Genomic DNA, 18,701 nt, shown 5'->3' with positions numbered 1-18,701 from the left:
TTCCTAATTATTGATTCTAGGGCATCCCCTTTTAAGAAGGGCCCGATGGAAGATTCTAGCCCATAAGGATATAAACAGCGCCTACATCCAGGGAATTAATAATGAGACTCAAAGAGGCTGATGAAGAGTCAGCGTAAGAAAAGAGAGGGGGAAGTGGATCCCCCAAATCAGGTAGGTCTCAGCAAGAGATTGTGCTTAGAAGCCCAGCGTACTGGAAAACCATTCTATTGTATGGTTATGTACCAAAGATTTCTGTCTGTGATATGGTCCTATACTACAGATGTACAGGGTATCGTATACTCCTATACAACTGGCATATTACCGTCAAGGCTAATACTTGGGGGTAAGTTAACTGGCACAGTACTTCAGTACCGATATGGCTAGCAGTTCTCCGGCATGTCAGTGACTTGCCGGCTGTCAGCGGGTCGCTGACAGAAGTCACACCATCCTGGCCAGTATTCATGTGACTGGGTAGTGGTGAAAACTATACGCATAGTCAGTAGCCCTCTGAACCATTGGCGACCCATCGGGCTGTCAGTTATCGGCGAGCTGCCGATTGAAGGCATACCAACTCAGCTATTGACTGGGTGGTGACCAAGGGCACACACTGCCGGCTCTCGGCGGCGGAGTCAGATGTGACAGTGAATCAAAGACTGCGGTCGTTGTTATCACTACAAGGTGTGGCCTGATTGTAGTGTGTCTGCTTGGTGTTTGCCAGTCGGGGGTTCGAGTCTTGCTCAGATTCATTAGTGCCGTTAGTGTCTGCAACCCTACCATCCTTGTGAGGCAAGGTTGGGGGGTTTGGGGGAGCTTTAAGACCTTAAAACCTTTAAGAGGAACACTAAATTGCCAGTTATCACTATGAATAAGTGAAATATTCAGTCCAATTCCCGTAGAGTTTTCGCATTTTTGCGAATTCGCAACTGAACCGCATTTTTGAGATAACTTCTGAAACCAAACCAACCGTAGTTCGACAGCTTGAGACTGCCATCTTGTATGCACTAGCAGCAAGAGGGGGGGTACCCCCATCCTCACCTCCTCTCCTCGAACTGCAGTGGAGAAAGGAGGGATAGGGGACAGGATGTCCTTTAGGAAGCTGTAAAACAGGTAGGTATGGTTTCGGAGAGATTTTAGAAATCTCACACCCAAACGTGTTTTCTATTAACTTGGGTTTTTCGACACCTTTGACAGTAAGGTCTGGCCTACTTACAGGTCAGAGGGTCTCAGACTGGGTTGGGAATTTGTAAATAATATTGCTGGGGGCATGAACCTGCATATATTATGTCCGTGAAAATACTCACTTTTATAACTACAGAAGACTGCGATGCATCATCTGGTGTCCCTCCAGTAAGGAAAGGAGAACAGGAATGAGTATTCAATTGATTATCGAACTGATAAACAATTTGCAAAAATCATATTTTGACAAAAATAGCTTAGGACAGAAAGCTAAAAGAGATAGTGGGAGACACATACCCGTGTATCCCCTGCGAGCCAATGCTGTTACCTCCCCTCAGTATTAAGATAAGGAAATTCCTCCAACTGGGGAATTCCCGGTAAAAACGGGGGTCGAACACCTAGGTATAAGGAAGTGTACAAGCACTGTCCCCCTTTATACTTAACACTGTGAGGTAAGGAGGACTGACTTCACAATCAGAGTATCGAAGGAATGCCATTCTTTCGATATAGGAGCAGTACCAGCAGAAGGTCGCACAAGGGTACCTAAGATATGTTGATTAGAAAAGATAAAAGACATATATTTTTGTATCCCAAACAATCTATTTGCTGTGACCTCCCTTACAATATTAAATCAGGGAGTTTCCTGATCAGGGAAACTCAGGGATAAGGGCTCTCCCCTTTAAGGGTTAGAGGTGTCACACCACCAGCCCTTTACGAAATTTAATATTGTAGGGTAAATGGAAACTGATTTCAAATCAGGATATTGACGAAATATTATTCTATCAATATAGGATTTGGTTCAGCAAATATCTGGGCAGGGATACCCAAGATATATTGGAAATAACTAATAGTATAATATATACGTTAGATATTCATCTGCCGTATATACTATACTACAAATATACTGACTACCTGTATAGACATATACTGTAGTCCAACCGGCATGTTGCCGGATTAGCTAGCTCTTGCCAGAGCATCTAGCAAGCTAAATAAGAGAGAGAGAGAAAGCATGGAGTGAAGGCTATCTATTACTGTGTATGTATACAGTAATAAAGGATGTAAAAGTCTAATTTTACTGCCTTTCTACGAAAAGAAGGTTCAAATGGAAGGGGAGAATGTAACATTCAGGCTTCCATCTAGCCACAGTACTATTGCTGGCTTACCACTGTAGGCCAGCCTCCGGCAGCACGAGTACCGGCACAACCCCAGGCGGCAGGAGAATCTTCTATTCTCCAGCTTAGGAGGTGCTAATACAGTTAAGGGGACGGCAGTCCATGCCGTTCCTTTCAACAAGGGAGAAACAGAATTCCAATGCCGGCGCCATCCTAGGCCACAAGAGTATACGACTCTACAGCCTAGGGTCGCGAGCATAGGACTAGTCTACTAGACCACAGGGAGAAGGTGGCGGCATCATGCAACCACTTCAGGTGTAATCTAGGGAGGGCTAGCCTCCTATGCCAGCAGCTCAGCCGGCAGGGGAATGTAATCACCCCGCCGACCGACTGCCGACAAAAGACTAAATACTCTGAGGTTCTGATCGAATCCCAAAACTTGCCGTCTGCTGTTAAGGGATGAGACAGAAAACTCTAGGCTAGTCATGCCTGAATTCGAAATTCAAGGCCAACGCAGAGAGTTGTAGCCTAAGGCTACTCTCAGAGGGAAGAGAGATTACCCATAAATCTCTATTCGCGACTAGTAACGGCTAATATAATTCCAGGAGATATCAATCTCCAGGGAATGATAACCGATACACAAGGGTAACCGGGGAAATGTCGAAAGTATATGTGGTCTAGGTTAGGTTACCTAGACAAGGCAAGATCTCGGTCAACTAAAATCACCAAAACACTTACATATACGATCGATACAGAAAAAGGGAAAATTATGCATATAAATATATTTATAATATAAAATGCCTAAATAGCTTTCATAATAACAATTAATGCTATTTAAACCGGAAACGTCGCTCTGCTAACTAGATAACACATGCCCAAAGAACGACGGCGCCTATGGCGACACCGGTGATCGGCGTAGATCCAAACACAATAATTACACTAAATTCATTGTGAGGCTGGAACAAAAATACATATTGTAAAGAATAAATACTCAACTTTCTGGATGGAGAAAAAAGCCGTAGAAAGCATAAAGATTCCAAGAAATCGATCGAAAATGTCAGATCAACAGAGAACACCACCGTAGAGAGGCGCTACAATTAAAGGAATGACCGCCAGAGGGAGTTGGTGCGGATATGATACGATAGTAGTAGGGAAACCAGGGTAACCTTTATTGCAGCTACCCATCTAATTCTGCCACGTATCCCCCTCAAAGCGTAAAGGCTATTCGGGGTGCAGATTGCCATGTGGCGTGTCAAGAATACGTCCCCTGATTATATACGATACCCTTGAGAGTAATCTTAAGGGTACTCGCGCCAGAAGTTAGAATTCTGTGAAACCTTTAGTTTGATTCTCTGGGAATATCACTGTAGTCATATATACCCTTGGGAAGCTACTAAAGGAACCTTCCATCAGGACGTCATGGCTTGAGCTCAAAAATGTAAATTGTTACATCGTGTTACATTCGATACACAGCAGAGTTTACACCCACACACTTTCCTACAAATATAAACTTACTTTCCAGATTGTACTTTTCCTTATGCTTCCTTTCCAGTCACCATTAGTTTTGTTTAGCTGATGGTTTGGGGATGCTCTTCGCACTCCCTAAGAGAGATTAGTTCACCAAATGTTCAGCTGGGCTCCACAAGGGACTAGAAGAGTTGAAAGACCCAGGCCTACAAGTCTGAGGACTGTGAAGCGCGAAGTAGGAGATGATGAATGGAGAAGTATTGAATTAAGAGCTCAAGATGGAGACAACTGGCGAAATCTAACCAATGCCATTTGCGTCAATAGGCGTAGGAGGAGATGATAATGATTATGATGTTAGTTTTCAGTCCTACAGTATTTAACCACTTTTAAAAGATTCCTTCCTAATCTGATTTATTGACTATGTTTAATTTTTTACCTTCTTGTAATAAGGTTTTTAACTGCAGAACTTCTGCTACAAGAGTCATTGTTTATCATATTCTTTTGTGATGCGTTAATTTATCCTTTTTTAAACTTAAAAAAATAGAATGCAATGCCAAAAAGTTTGTACATAATTTCTTTTATCATCTATAACGTTCTTACATAAGATTTAGTGACAAAGATGTATTTTCAAGCTACAGTATTGTATTTCTGCTTGTTAAAACTTTTTGAAATGATTTTGTACTTTCATATTCCATGAATCTGTCGAGTTACCTTTGAGCTTCTTCAATACTCGCATAGTAATATTTTTCTCTAAATCATGATTTGCTCAAATGGGTCTCAGGTTTGTATAGCTAAGAAAAAAATACAAATTACTTGAAAAATTTGTGATAATGCCAATTAAGGCCCTCCCCCTTATAGAAAATGTAACTAGTCTCCTTTCAGGATTGGAACGAGTTGCAAGAGTTTTTTCCCCACTGATAATATTCTCACCCAGCCTATGGACCAGAAAATAGTACCCCATTTCCACAACATCTACACAAGAGTACTTTTCAGAGGTACTCTGGAGTCACCTCTGATACCAAGTAAACATTTTGGGATCCAGTTTGTGGTCCAGTACATTGTTTGTCTAAGCAAGTCCATGGGCTATGACGTTAATGATGATACTATATGATATTAAGGAGTTGGTGGAGAATCCCAGGACAAAGCTCACCAATGAGAAACTCCAAGAACTTCACAGGGACCTGCAACAGATGGTACCTATGGAAATGTCTTCATCAGAGGAGGAAGTGATGAAGCTTCAAGTTCAATCATCAAAGAAATATGTGCAAAATGGCTTGAGTTGCAGAATTTTATAGGATAACATCACCCTGATAAGGTTATAGTTAACCTGTGATTATGGTTTTTAATGATAATGGAAGTGGCCATTCTCAACACATCCTAAAACATGGGCAGAAATAAGCCTCTTTGGACTGGTATTTAGGGGGACAGAGCTACAGGGACTCACAGTCAGCAGCAAAAAATAAAAAAAAAGACTAAATAGTAAGAGGGAATAGAGAAAGAACTTGAGTAGGCCAAATACCAACATTTATATATAAGGGGGCTCCTCCTCCTCCTCACCACCTTCTCAAGCCATCAACTCTCTTTAGAACAGCTAAAGTCAATTTCAGTCTATTTTCTAAGATATTTTTTGTATGATCTGATGCAGAAAGTACTGAGAACTTCATGCAAAAATTCTTTGAAATAAGTGATTACTGGAGTCTAGAACGAAGAAACCATTCTTAAGCGAATATATTTAGTGTTAAAAAAAAAAATATGTTTGAAGGACCTTCTGGAATGAATTAAGTTTGATCTCTATTGATTCACTGCACAGTATCTTAAACCATTGACAAAGTGCTTTTGTTTCCTCCATTTTTTGCATGTACAGTATTCATGTAATTCTCAGGCTTTTCTATTTATTTTCCAATAGTACTACTTTGGATCCCTCTCTTGTTACAGGTGTTTTTTACTTTGCCTACACGTACACTAAATAGTCTGGCTTATTCTTTACCCATTCTACTCTTTTCTCATGCACCTTACAATGCTAAGATGACTGAAATATTTAGTCTTCACTCAAGGGGTTAACTAACTGCACTGTAATTATTCAGTGCCTACTTTCTACTTGGTAATGGTAGAAGAGCCACTTTAGATATAAACAGCTCTTCTAGAAGGACACTCTAAAATCAAACCATTGTTCTCTAGTCTTGGGTAGTGCCATAGACTCGGTACCTTTGTCTTCCACTGTCTTGGATTAGAATTCTCTTACTTGACAGCACACAAAGACACCCTATTCTTTCCGTTTCTTTATTTCCTTTCCTCACTGAACTATTTTCCCTGTTGGAGCCCTTGAGTTTATAACATCCTGCTTTTCCAACTAAAGTTGTAGCTTTGCTAGAATTAATATAAATCCTCATCATCATTGGGTTTATTTAGTCTTTGTTTAGCAAAATTAGACAAATAATGGAGTCTATTTATTTTATCATTTATGACAAAGATACTGTACGATCACTTGTTATTTTTAATGATTAAAAAAAAAACTGTGCTCATTTCCCATCCAAGGTCTTACAGCGCAGATAAAAAATTGGGGAACCATAACATTAAATAAAATGCAATATTGAATATCAAAATGTTTGTCAAAAATTTATTCAAATATGATTTTGATAGAATCACAGGCCTTCACAACTGCTGCCTTTGTTATTATCACTGATAAATCTGAAGCATCAGAAGTACAAATGAAGAAAAATTCAAAAGTATATGTGTAAATACAAAAAGTTTTTGTAGTTTAAATCAGTAAATCATCTATTGATGTTACTGTACAGGTAAACCTTAAACACTAATAACATTCAACCTTCAATCAATTTTTAAGCACTAATATCACCATGTGAGCATTAGAACCGTAAATACTGTATTGACTAGAGATACTGTATATATAACAATATAGTACATTTATCAAAACCTTTATAAAACTACATATTAGATATCTTGAATATAATCTGATAAAAACAATCACATATAGAAAAAAAATTACATTCCAGTAAAAGAATTATAGTTTATAAACATCGATTCGATGAAATTTCAGTGTGCAGTGAAGAGATCTTCCTCCTCCTCTGAATCCGAAGGCTGTACGTTGATACTCTGATAACACTGCTTCTTCAAGTCATGGGCATGTGATCGTACCTGTCGAGAGGTGGGTAAACTTGGGGTTTTTATTTTGTTTTTGTACCAAGGGGTTTTTTATTTGGTTTTTATTTTGTTTCTTGTACCAAAGTGTTTTAAGTTTGTCTTATACCAAAAGGGTCTTTATTTTGTTTCTTATACCAAAGGGTTATTATTTTGTTTCTCATACCAAAAGGTTTTTATTTTGTTTCTTGTAACAAAAACTTTTTTAAGTTTGTCCCATACCAAAGGCTCTTTACTTTCTCTTATATTAAAGTGTTATTATTTTGTTTCTTGTACCAAAAAGTTTTTTTGTTTGTCTTATACCAAAGAATCTTCACTGTATTTTATTTCAAACCAAAAGGTTTTTAGTTTGTTTCTTGTACCAAAGGGTTATTTTGTTTCTTGTACCAAAAAGTGTTTTTAGTTTGTCTCATAACAAAGTCTTTATTTTATTTCTTATACCAAAAGGTTTTTAGTTTATTTCTTGTACCAAAGGGTTTTTAGCTTTTATCTTGTACCAACGTGTTTTTATTTTGTTTCTTGTACCAAAGGGTTATTATTTTGTTTCTTATAGAAAGGGTTATTATTTTGTTTCTAGTACCAAATGGTTTTTGAAAGTTTACTGAATGTTGAGGATAATAGGGAGGCAGATATAATTGATGTTGCAGGTGTTGAGGTGCCAGTGATAGGAGAGGAGAATGAGAGAGAGATTACAAGAGAGGAAGCGAGGAGAGCACTAGATGAAACGAGAGTAGGAAAAGCATCTGGTATGGATGGTGTGAGAGCTGAGATGTTGAAGGAAGGGGGTGTGACTGTATTTGAATGGTTGGTGAGATTGTTTAATATGTGTTTTGTGTTGTCAATGGTACCAGTAGATTGGGTTTGTGCGTGTATTGTACCACTATATAATGGTAAGGAAAATGTGCATGAGTGTTGTAATTCAAGGGGTATTAGTTTGTTGAGTGTAGTTGGAAAAGTGTATGGTAGAGTACTGATTAATAGGATTGAGAAGAAAACAGAGAATGCAATCTTAGAAGTACAGGGTGGTTTTAGAAGAGGTAAGGGTTGTATGAATACGATTTTTACAGTTAGGCAGATATGCGAGAAATATTTAGCCAAAGGTAAGGAGGTGTAGTATGTTGCGTTTATGGATCTGGAGAAAGCGTATGGTAGAGTTGATAGGAAAGCAATCTGGAATGTGATGAGGTTATATGGAGTAGGTGGAAGATTGTTGCAAGCAGTGAAAAGTTTCTACAAAGGTAGTAAAGCATGTGTTAGGACAGGAAATGAAGAAAGCGATTGGTTTCCAGTGAGCGTGGAGCTGAGACAGGGATGTGTGATGTTGCCATGGTTGTTTAACTTGTATGTTGATGGAGTGGTGAGAGAGGTGAATGCTCGAGTGCTTGGACGAGGATTGAAACTGGTAGATGAGAATGACCATGAATGGGAGGTAAATCAGTTGTTGTTTGTGGATGATACTGTACTGGTTGCAGACGCAGAAGAGAAGCTTGGTCGATTAGTGACAGAATTTGGAAGGGTGTGTGAGAGAAGGAAGTTGAGAGTTAATGTGGGTAAGAGTAAGGTTATGAGATGTACGAGAAGGGAAAGTGGTGCGAGGTTGAATGTCATGTTGAATGGAGAGTTACTTGAGGAGGTGGATCAGTTTAAGTTTTTGGGGTTGTTGCAGCAAATGGTGGAGTGGAAGCAAATGTACGTCAGAGAGTGAATGAAGGATGCAAAGTGTTAGGGGCAGTTAAGGGATTAGTAAAAAATAGAGGGTTGGGCATGAATGTAAAGAGAGTTCTGTATGAGAAAGTGATTGTACCAACTGTGATGTATGGGTCGGAGTTGTGGGGAATGAAAGTGACGGAGAGACAGAAATTGAATGTGCTTGAGATGAAGTGTCTAAGGAGTATGGCTGGTGTATCTCGAGTAGACAGGGTTAGGAACGAAGTAGTGAGGGTGAGAACAGGTGTAAGAAATGAGTTAGCAGCTAGAGTGGATATGAATGTGTTGAGATGGTTTGGCCATGTTGAGAGAATGGAAAATGGCTGTCTGCTAAAGAAGGTGATAAATGCAAGAGTTGATGGGAGAAGTACAAGAGGAAGGCCAAGGTTAGGGTGGATGGATGGAGTGAAGGAAGCTCTGGATGATAGGAGGATTGATGTGAGAGAGGTAAGAGAGCGTGCTAGAAATAGGAATGAATGGTGAGCGATTGTGACGCAGTTCTGGTAGGCCCTGCTGCTTCCTCCAGTGCCTTGGATGACCGCGGAGGTAGCAGCAGTAGGGGATTCAGCGTTATGAAGCTTCATCTGTGGTGGATAACGGGGTAGGGTGGGCTGTGGCACCCTAGCAGTACCAGCCGAACTCGCTTGAGTCCCTTGTCAGGCTGAGAGGAACGTAGAGAGGAGAGGTCCCCTTTTTTGTTTCATTTGTTTAATGTCGGCTACCCCACAAAATTGGGGGAAGTGCCTTGGAATATGTATGTATGTACCAAAGGGTTTTATTTTGTTTCTAGTAGCAAAGGGTGTTTTTAGTTTGTCTTATACCAAAGGGTCTTTATTTTGTTTCTTATACCAAAGGGTTTTTATTTTGTTTCTTGCACCAAAGAGTGTTTTTATTTTGTCTCTTTTACCAAAGGTCTTTATTTCATCTTTTATACCAAAGGGTCTTTGTATCTTTTACCAAAGAGGGTTGTTATTTTTCCTCTTGTACCAAAGGTCTTTATTTTGTTTCTTATACCGAAGGGTTTTTATTTTTTTTCTTGTATCCAGGGGATGTCCTATGGAAATTACTTGTACAGTATTCCATTAATGATTCAAGTCTGTTACTCTTCACTTAAACACAAAAATAAATTTTGCAATTCCTCATAAGTTATGAAAAGTACCATGAATAATATAACTATTGCTGTTGGGCCTTTTGGTAAGTTGCATGATTATTACCATTCAGAATTTCTGTACTAAAGATAATTTATTATAGGGATTACTTTTAAACTGGGATGTAGGCTCCAGGTTACTTACATAACCATATCGTTAAATTTTTTTCAAAATTAATTCAAAATATTTTCAAAATTATTTTGTATATTTGTGTATATTACGGTACTTAAGAATATTTTGTAAGTATTAAATTTTAATTAATTTACATAATGCAAAGCATTATTTTGCACAAATACAAATACTTTAGTTGAAAAGCATTTGTGAATCATTCACTTGGATAAGTTGTCCTCAGTACTAGGGAAAGGCCCTTATATCATTACGTACCAGTATCATCAATAGTCCCAGGTGACTTTTCCCTAGTACCAAGAAAAGATTCTCTATTTCATGACAGTACAGTATTAATCATTCCAAAGTGATAAATGAAGGTGTTGGAAAGGTGGCATGTCCAGTAAAATATGAGGTTTGCTTTTATGGGACATACTAGGCCTACAAATTATTCAAACTAACTTTACATACATACATATACCAAGGCACTTCCCCCAATTTTGGGGGGTAGCCAACATCAAACAAATGAAACAAAAAATGGGACCTCTCCTCTCTACGTTCCTCCCGCCACTGACAAGGGACTCAACCGAGTTCGGCTGGTACTGCTAGGGTGCCACAGCCCACCTTCCCCCGTTATCCACCACAGAAGAAGCTTCATAACGCTGAATCCCCTACTGCTGCTACCTCTGCAGTCATCCAAGGCACCGGAGGAAGCAGCAGGGCCTACTGGAACTGCGTCACAATCGCTTGCCATTCATTCCTATTTCTACCACGCTCTCTTGACTCTCTCACATCTATCCTCCTATCACTCAGAGCTTTCTTCACTCCATCCATCCATCCAAACCTTGGCCTTCCTCTTGTACTTCTCCCATCAACTCTTACATTCATCACCTTCTTTAGCAGACAGCCATTTTCCATTCTCTCAACATGGCCAAACCACCTCAACACATTCATATCCACTCTAGCTGCTAACTCATTTCTTACACCTGTTCTCACCCTCACTACTTCATTCCTAACCCTATCTACTCGAGATACACCAGCCAAACTCCTTAGACACTTCATCTCAAACACATTCAATTTCTGTCTCTCCGTCACTTTCATTCCCTACAACTCCGATCCATATATCACAGTTGGTACAATCACTTTCTCATACAGAACTCTCTTTACATTCATGCCCAACCCTCTATTTTTTACTAATCCCATAACTGGCCCCAACACTTTGAATCCTTCATTCACTCTCTGATGTACATCTGCTTCCACTCCACCATTTGCTGCAACAGCAGACCCCAAGTACTTAAACTGATCCACCTCCTCAAGTAACTCTCCAATCAACATGACATTCAACCTCGCACCACCTTCCCTTCTCGTACATCTCATAACCTTACTCTTACCCACATTAACTCTCAACTTCCTTCTCTCACACACCCTTCCAAATTCTGTCACTAATCGGCCAAGCTTTTCTTCCGTGTCTGCAACCAGTACAGTATTATCCGCAAACAACAACTGATTTACCTCCCATTCATGGTCATTCTCGTCTACCAGTTTCAATCCTCGTCCAAGCACTCTAGCATTCACCTCTCTCACCATTCCATCAACATACAAGTTTAACAACCACGGCGACATCACACATCCCTGTCTCAGCCCCATTCTCACCGGAAACCAATCGCTCACTTCATTTCCTATCCTAACACATGCTTTACTACCTTTGTAGAAACTTTTCACTGCTTGCAACAACCTTCCACCAACTCCATATAACCTCATCACACTCCACATTACTTCCCTATAAACTCTATCATACGCTTTCTCCAGATCCATAAACGCAACATACACCTCCTTACCTTTTACTAAATATTTCTCGCATGTCTGCCTAACTGTAAAAACCTGATTCATACAACCCCTACCTCTTCTAAAACCACCCTGTACTTCTAAGATTGCATTCTCTGTTTTATCCTTAATCCTATTAATCAGTACTCTACCATACACTTTTCCAACTACACTCAACAAACTAATACCCCTTGAATTACAACACTCATGCACATCTCCCTTACCCTTATATAGTGGTAGAATACACGCACAAACCCAATCTATTGGTACCATTGACAACATAAAACACATATTAAACAACCTCACCAACCATTCAAGTACAGTCACACCCGCTTCCTTCAACATCTCAGTTCTCACACCATCCATATCAGATGCTTTTCCTACTCTCGTTTCATCTAGTGCTCTCCTCACTTCTTCTCTTGTAATCTCTCTCTCATTCTCATCTCCCATCACCAGCACCTCAACATCTGCAACAGCAATTATATCTGCCTCCCTATTATCCTCAACATTCAGTAAACATTCAAAATATTCAGCCCACCTTTTCCTTGCCTCCTCTCCTTTTAACAACCTTTACTTTCATTAAATCTCCACTGAAGTGAAAGTTGGTGCAACTGGCCTTCAGCCTCTTGTGGTCAATTGAAGACCACTAAAACTACCATAGTACTGTATAAAGAACCTACAATATGATGGACAGCTCTCTACCAATGGGGCTAAACCACCTGGGAAATAGTCACAAGTAGAGTTTTTAAAGGTGTATTGTATTTGCAAGTGAACTTTAATTTCCATTGCCTACTATGAGCCAAATGGGGTTATTTCTATTTATGGATAAAATTGGAAAGCATGTTGACTCAAATTCATGAGCAACACCTCAATGATAAAATAAGTTCACTGACTGGTAGCTTCAACAACCTCATTAAATCCTAATGTCATCCAATATGGAGTTCCATATTTCCGGACTCATTTTTTTTTTTAATTAGCAGGAAAAAGCAACTTCTGCAGTCCAATTACCAAAGGGTAAGCCAACCCAACCTAAGATGAAGTGTTTTCCTGCACAGGTATATTTTCTTGGTTCTCACTGGCATTAAAGGAAACTATTTTCCCAATAAAGTGAAAAGAAAGCTTGAAGAGAATTGCCTGGGATCTGATTCCTTGTTATAAATTCTATTCCTGGCATAAAGGACAAGCCACATTGACAAAACAAAATGTAACACTTGCAGAAGCTGTTATCACATGGAAGTTTTGCATGATCTCCAATTCATGAGCTGTATAAACTCATTGGAAACAATACGAGTTGAGGTTTTTCTCTCACTCTTGATATGTTTTTTTTTCAGGAAAGAAAACAGGAAGGATATAAATGAACAAAGTATTTTTTCAAGTTAACTTAAACGAACATGTTCCATTTAGCATTAGAATTTATTAGTGGAGTTCATATTTCTTATTAATCCTTAACCTTTTGTGTACCACTAAATGTTAAAATAATTCTTTATTTTTGGTAAAAAAAAAAAATGTTAGTTAACTTTAGTCTTCGTGATTCCTTTACTTCAATGTGAGGTGTAGATTTAATGAAGATTTTTTGTCAGAATGGAAAATGTAGGAAGATTTGTTTTAAGTACACCAACGCACTTAGCGTAAGGGCACTTATGGTAGAATGTCTAGCATTAATGAGATAGTTAACGAGAGGTGGGAGCGAGGTTGAGGAGCCCTGCACCCTTACCTGTCAAAGTTTTGTCACTTATGTTTCTGACCGCATCGAGTATGCCTTTACTGATGCGCCTTCTAGCAAACTTTTCCTTTTCTTTCAGGAAGACGATTACTGAATGGTTGTTGATTGTTTTTGTGAAGCAAGACACTCTTTGTGGGAGAATAGACTTTAAACCCAGTATTTTTTATTAAGCCGGCTGTAAATCCACTCTCTCTCTGTGCTCTTGATAGGGTGCATGATTGTCCTCAATTGATACTGTAATCCTTACGGTGGCAGACGTATGATTTGAGGGGGAGGAAGAGAGCTTTCCTTCTTCCTTCTTGCTTTTGCTGCCCCTGGCTCATTTCCCAGGGAGTGTGTGGCGGGAATAAAGAGCCCTTGGACCTACGTCAGCAGTTTTAGGTTCTGGTAGCGTGTGGGGTTCCTCCTGTTTACCGCACCCCATCAGAGGTTGGAGGCTCTTCTCCATTCGCACTATCGCTGATGATGAGTGTGACCTAAGAGGGTTTTGGCCTCCATAAGTCTTTCAGGTAGGCTCCCCAGTCCCAGTGTCTCTTTGGTTATGGGACGTTGGTGGTGAAGGGCGTATCAGTGTCGTCAGTGTTCCTGTGATGTCTGCAGATGGTTCCCCCTCCCTGGGGCCCGGTGGCCAAAGGACATGTTCCCTCAGTCCCGGTGGAGCTTCTGCATTCTCCATCTCTCCTTCTACCAGGAATTTGGACTCCTGCTCCTCCCTCAACTCGTAATACTTCATTAGAGAAAGGGGAGATCACACCCTTCGCGGTCTTCCTTCAGCGTGGGTGCACACTATGAGACCAAGAGTTATGGACAAAGAAATCTTCTCCCCGTGAGGCACATCCTTCTGTTCCATCTAGCAGAGGAATAGAATGAGAACTCCCTCCATGTTGGCCGTGTCACTTTCCCGGATCTTTTCCCAACTATCAGTGGCATTCCCAGGCTGCCCTCAGTTCCTGATTATGTGGTCAGCCTGACCTGGGAATGATAGGCTGGGTAAGAGGGCACTCAAATCTTGTCTGTCCCTAAGGTACCAGACCTTGATCCAGTGCCGAAGGAGGCAGATGATCCCGGATAAGTACTTCTGTCTGATGCCCGTGCACACTTTCGAGGGTGCAACAATCGGAGGAAGGATTCTGGGGATCCATCATCGTAGGGGTCTTTGGTTTCTGGGAAAAAAAAATTTAGGTATCTCTCAAAGGCCCAGACCATCTCTGAGGCTGCCTGGGGCACCCCATTACCTAGCAAGTTTCCTCAGATGTGGTTCTGTCACCATGGCACACTTTGGTGTGAGGTTTACAAGGCAGTACGGCAGCGGAAGAAGGTTACTTTTTGCAGCATTCCCCACTTTTTTCTCAATTGTTCCCATATAGAACAGAGTAGATTGGCTATTTCAGGGGCGAAAAAAACATACCAGTTTGGTTCTAGAGCAGTGAGTCTCCCTTTATAAAGAACAATGGTTTGTATCCATGTAGGAACAACTCACAAATTTTTAAAGTAATTTGTACAGTATTTTTGCTAGTTATACAAACATGAGTCCTTTAAATGAAGAGACTTTGGCAGGTATGAGGGTGGGGGGTCCTTGCCCTTGCTCCCACCCATTGTTAAGTACCTTGAAAGTTTTAACTTCCATTCCAACTCACGCTGAAAACATATCCCTACATAAATGGACTTGGATTTGTATAGCTAGGAAAAATACAAATTACTTTAAAAACTTGAGATATATATCCTATCAAGGTACATGACCTTTAGGGAGGTTTCACTGAAATACAGAATCTTAAAAATAAAACAAAATATTTTAATACAGTACTTATCTGAAAGTCATGTAAGTTCCAATTATCCTTCCCAAATATATGTTCCAATTTTTCTCTGTTTACTTATGACACGGAAAAATTAGAAATCATTAACTCAATAGATATTCCTTTACAGTATCTTAACTAAAAGGGACAAAGGGTTGCACACATCTTCATAAAAAAGTTATCCTTTATTTTTATCATGGGTGACCTTTTCCATTGAAATAATTATCAGTACAGGACTCCCAGGTAAGCATTAAAATATTCAATCTTAGTGGAACCAATTAACTAGATAAATCAACTAGGTTTCTCAACAATATTTAAATATGGTTGAAAAATCTCCTGAAACAAAAGACTGGCATAACCTTTAAAACTTTTTAGATTTACCCATATATCAAGAATATGACCTACCTCTTGATGAGTTACCTTCCGTATTAGGAAGGGACGCAAATACAAGAGATCTAGCCGTAAAAATCCCCTAACTTTTGGCCCTGTGGGTGTATCACTCTCTTCTTCAGTGTATTCAGAAAGATGCTCCGAATCTACAGCTTGACCCTGTAAGAAGAATGTATTAAATGTCAAACCTTGTAAGTGAAACTACATAAGATTATCACAACAAATTTCACTAAACATATTATTAACTTGTGGTTCTCCAAATTCTATTTAAAAAAGACAGCTTTTATTAAGAACGTAACAATATTTAGATAAATAATAAATCTTTTTATCTACAAATAACAATATGGTGCTGATCATGTAACAAATAATTAAATAAGCTAACAATTAATTCCAAGTACAAACACATTTTATTAGAGCATTAAATGTAGTAATTTTAATCGTGTGCTATAACTTATGAATAAATAATTTCAAATAAAAACTGGCCCTGACACTTAAAACTAACTACTTACTTGACTGTATTTATACCAACAAAAAGTACCTACCATACAATTATTCAAGGATATATGCATTTAGTAATTATAGAAATTGGCATTATGGAGGTAGAATTAAAATGGTTTTATTAAATTGTTACTATAAAATATTGTGTTCACTTACTTCTAAAAATTCATATCCAAAATCCTAAAATCTTAAGTAATAGTTTCCAAATGTTAAACCTGTTTTTTGGGCTCAGCCATGTTGTCCTGATGGAAGGTTCCTTTAGGCAGCTTTCTAAGGGAAATTTGGCTACAGTGATACTCCCAGAGAATTAACCATAGGTCTCCAGAATTCCAACTCCTGCCGCGAGTATCCTTAATATAACGTTTAAGGATATCGCATAAAATCAGGGGACATATTTCTTGATACGACACATGGCAATCTTCACCCCAAATAGAGTTTACTCTTTGTAGGGGAAGAGTGGCGAAATGAAGGGGAGCCGTTATCAAGGTTACCCGGTGGATCCCCTCCCAGTACTCCTACAGCGTATCATTCCTTTTAAAAGTAGCATTTAAGCACGGTGTTCTCCCACGCTTCTCTCAGTGTTGTTACTTATTTTCAAGGAATATTATCATGCAATCTCCAGCATTTTCATCCTCTGGAAAGTTGAGTATTTAATCTTTCCTGTGTATAATTTTTAGCTCCCTTCTCACACTTAAATTAACATAATTTAGGTGAGTTAAGTGGAGCACTGCCATCCCCGGAGGCAGCCATTTTAAGACCGCTGTCCCACGCCATAAATGCTTTATTTAGTTAATAGTGCAACGTTCCCGGTATTTAGCTATAACGAAATTCTAGCTAGTTAGGCAAAATTATACTAGTGAAGATAGGTTTACACATGTAATATTTCCTCTTCCGAATAAGCGTTTCTATCGTATGCGATAGGACCTCGGTAGTATTAGCGTAGCCGAGATCCCGACTCGGGTTAGGCTAGCCTAACTCGTTTTAGTATATTTTAGTAACGTTATCCCCCGTTTAACCTCTAGTATCGTTTTCATTAATTTGATCGGATATAAATATCTCCTAGAATTATTAGTATAATTCGATACACTTCTCTTTTAGAGAAATGAGGATAAACCCTTCTTTCCGCCTGAGTGCCGCCATCCCAGGCGATAACCCATCGAGTAGTGTACTCCAGCTTGACTTGGATAGTGTTTTCTGTCGATCTTCTTTGCCGGCGAGTATCCCGGCCTTGAAACACGACAGTAACAAAGGGTATTCTGTCTTGTTGCCAACAGCGTTACCGACAGTGGTATAGTCATTTCCCTGCCGGTTACATCGTTGTCAGCATAGGAAGCTGCTCGGCTTTCCTAGTCTACAACCGAAAGTGGGCAGTATAATTGCCGCCACCTTTCTCCCTTGTAGACTAGAAGACATGTCTTATATCCCGCAATGTTTCAGGCTAGGGAATCGTCATTCCTCTGCCGCCCATGACAGCGCCGGTATAGGAAGCTAGACTTTCTTGATTTACAGCCGAAACCGGGAGGAATACCTGCCGCCACCTTTCCCTGTAAAATATAAGACCCTCTCCCTTCCCCTTCTGTCCTCCGTCACAATTATCCTTTGGCCAGAATTTTACAATCACCCCGCTTGCCAGGCTGACTGGGTTACCGGCCGGGTTCCTGCAAAAGTGGTTAGGTTGCCGCTTCGACCATCTCCCTAACGGAAGCTAAGCTCCGGGAAAGGTAGAGCCAGCCCTGATGGCTGCCGGTGGGAAACCCATTACACTTTTGAGTATTCTTCAGTCCTCTCTTGGACTGCCAACCACGAACCCTGTAACCAGCAGTACAGCCGGCAACAGAAATTGTGGCTGGATGAAAGCTAGAATCAATGTATTCCTCCCCTTCCATTTGAATCCTCATTCTGGAAAGAAGGTAGTAGAGGCAGTAGTCCCTACACTCCCAATTATTGTAAGAAACTATAATATGGTAGTCCTTCTTTCCATTCTTTCTCTCTCTCTGTCAGCTAATGCCGCCAGGTACTAGCCTAACCTGGTAGCATACTGGTAAAACTACAGTATAAGACAATACAGAAGCCAGTATTCCTGCAGTATAACAATACAGCAGTTAGAAAACTACAGTATATAATGATACAGTAGTATGAAATTTCCAACATATTCTGTGTATCCTTTCACAGTCCATTGTTGAGACCGATTAAAAAATGTTGAGGTGAAGTATTCCATCTACATTCTGATGAATCCTAGATCAACGGAACACCAATGATTACCTTTCAGTATTAATATTCTACAAGTGGTGGAGTTAGTGTTAGTATCCACTGACTCCGGCTCTACGTACAAGTTATTCCACTCTGTATTTTCCCTAATAAGGAAATTAAAAATATTGATATTGTAGGAGGTCACAGCAATTGCCTGGAGAGGAAACACAGATATGTGTCTTTCCTACTTCTTTTTTAGCTTGCTATCCTAATCTATCAGAAATAATAGTAAATTATACTATTTTATGCATGTGTAATTTTATCAGTGATATAAATTACCCTATACTCATTTCACTCTTTCTTTCCTTACAGGAGGAGGCTAAGGTGAAGTGTGCAGTCCTGTTCTGCAACC

At 39.7% G+C, this 18,701-nt stretch overlaps 1 protein-coding gene across 2 annotated transcripts in view; it reads right to left on the bottom strand.

The window, feature by feature from the left end:
* Positions 1-6,345: 6,345 nt before the first annotated feature.
* The window catches only part of Nhe1 (Na[+]/H[+] hydrogen exchanger 1), a 236,014-nt gene continuing 223,658 nt past the window's right edge, over positions 6,346-18,701 (bottom strand). For both annotated transcript variants that reach the window (XM_068353486.1, XM_068353487.1), the window contains exons 15-16: positions 15,617-15,760; positions 6,346-6,908 (exon numbers count right to left, since the gene is read on the bottom strand). In XM_068353486.1, coding sequence (XP_068209587.1) covers positions 6,807-6,908; positions 15,617-15,760 — 246 coding nt within the window. In that variant the 3' untranslated portion in view covers positions 6,346-6,806. The remainder of the gene's footprint in view (positions 6,909-15,616; positions 15,761-18,701) is intronic.

This window comes from Palaemon carinicauda, chromosome 30, assembly GCF_036898095.1.
Source record: "Palaemon carinicauda isolate YSFRI2023 chromosome 30, ASM3689809v2, whole genome shotgun sequence".
Taxonomy (NCBI): domain Eukaryota; kingdom Metazoa; phylum Arthropoda; class Malacostraca; order Decapoda; family Palaemonidae; genus Palaemon; species Palaemon carinicauda.
The sequence above is the reverse complement of the archived record's forward strand: the minus strand, read 5'-3'. Positions and strand labels throughout refer to the sequence as shown.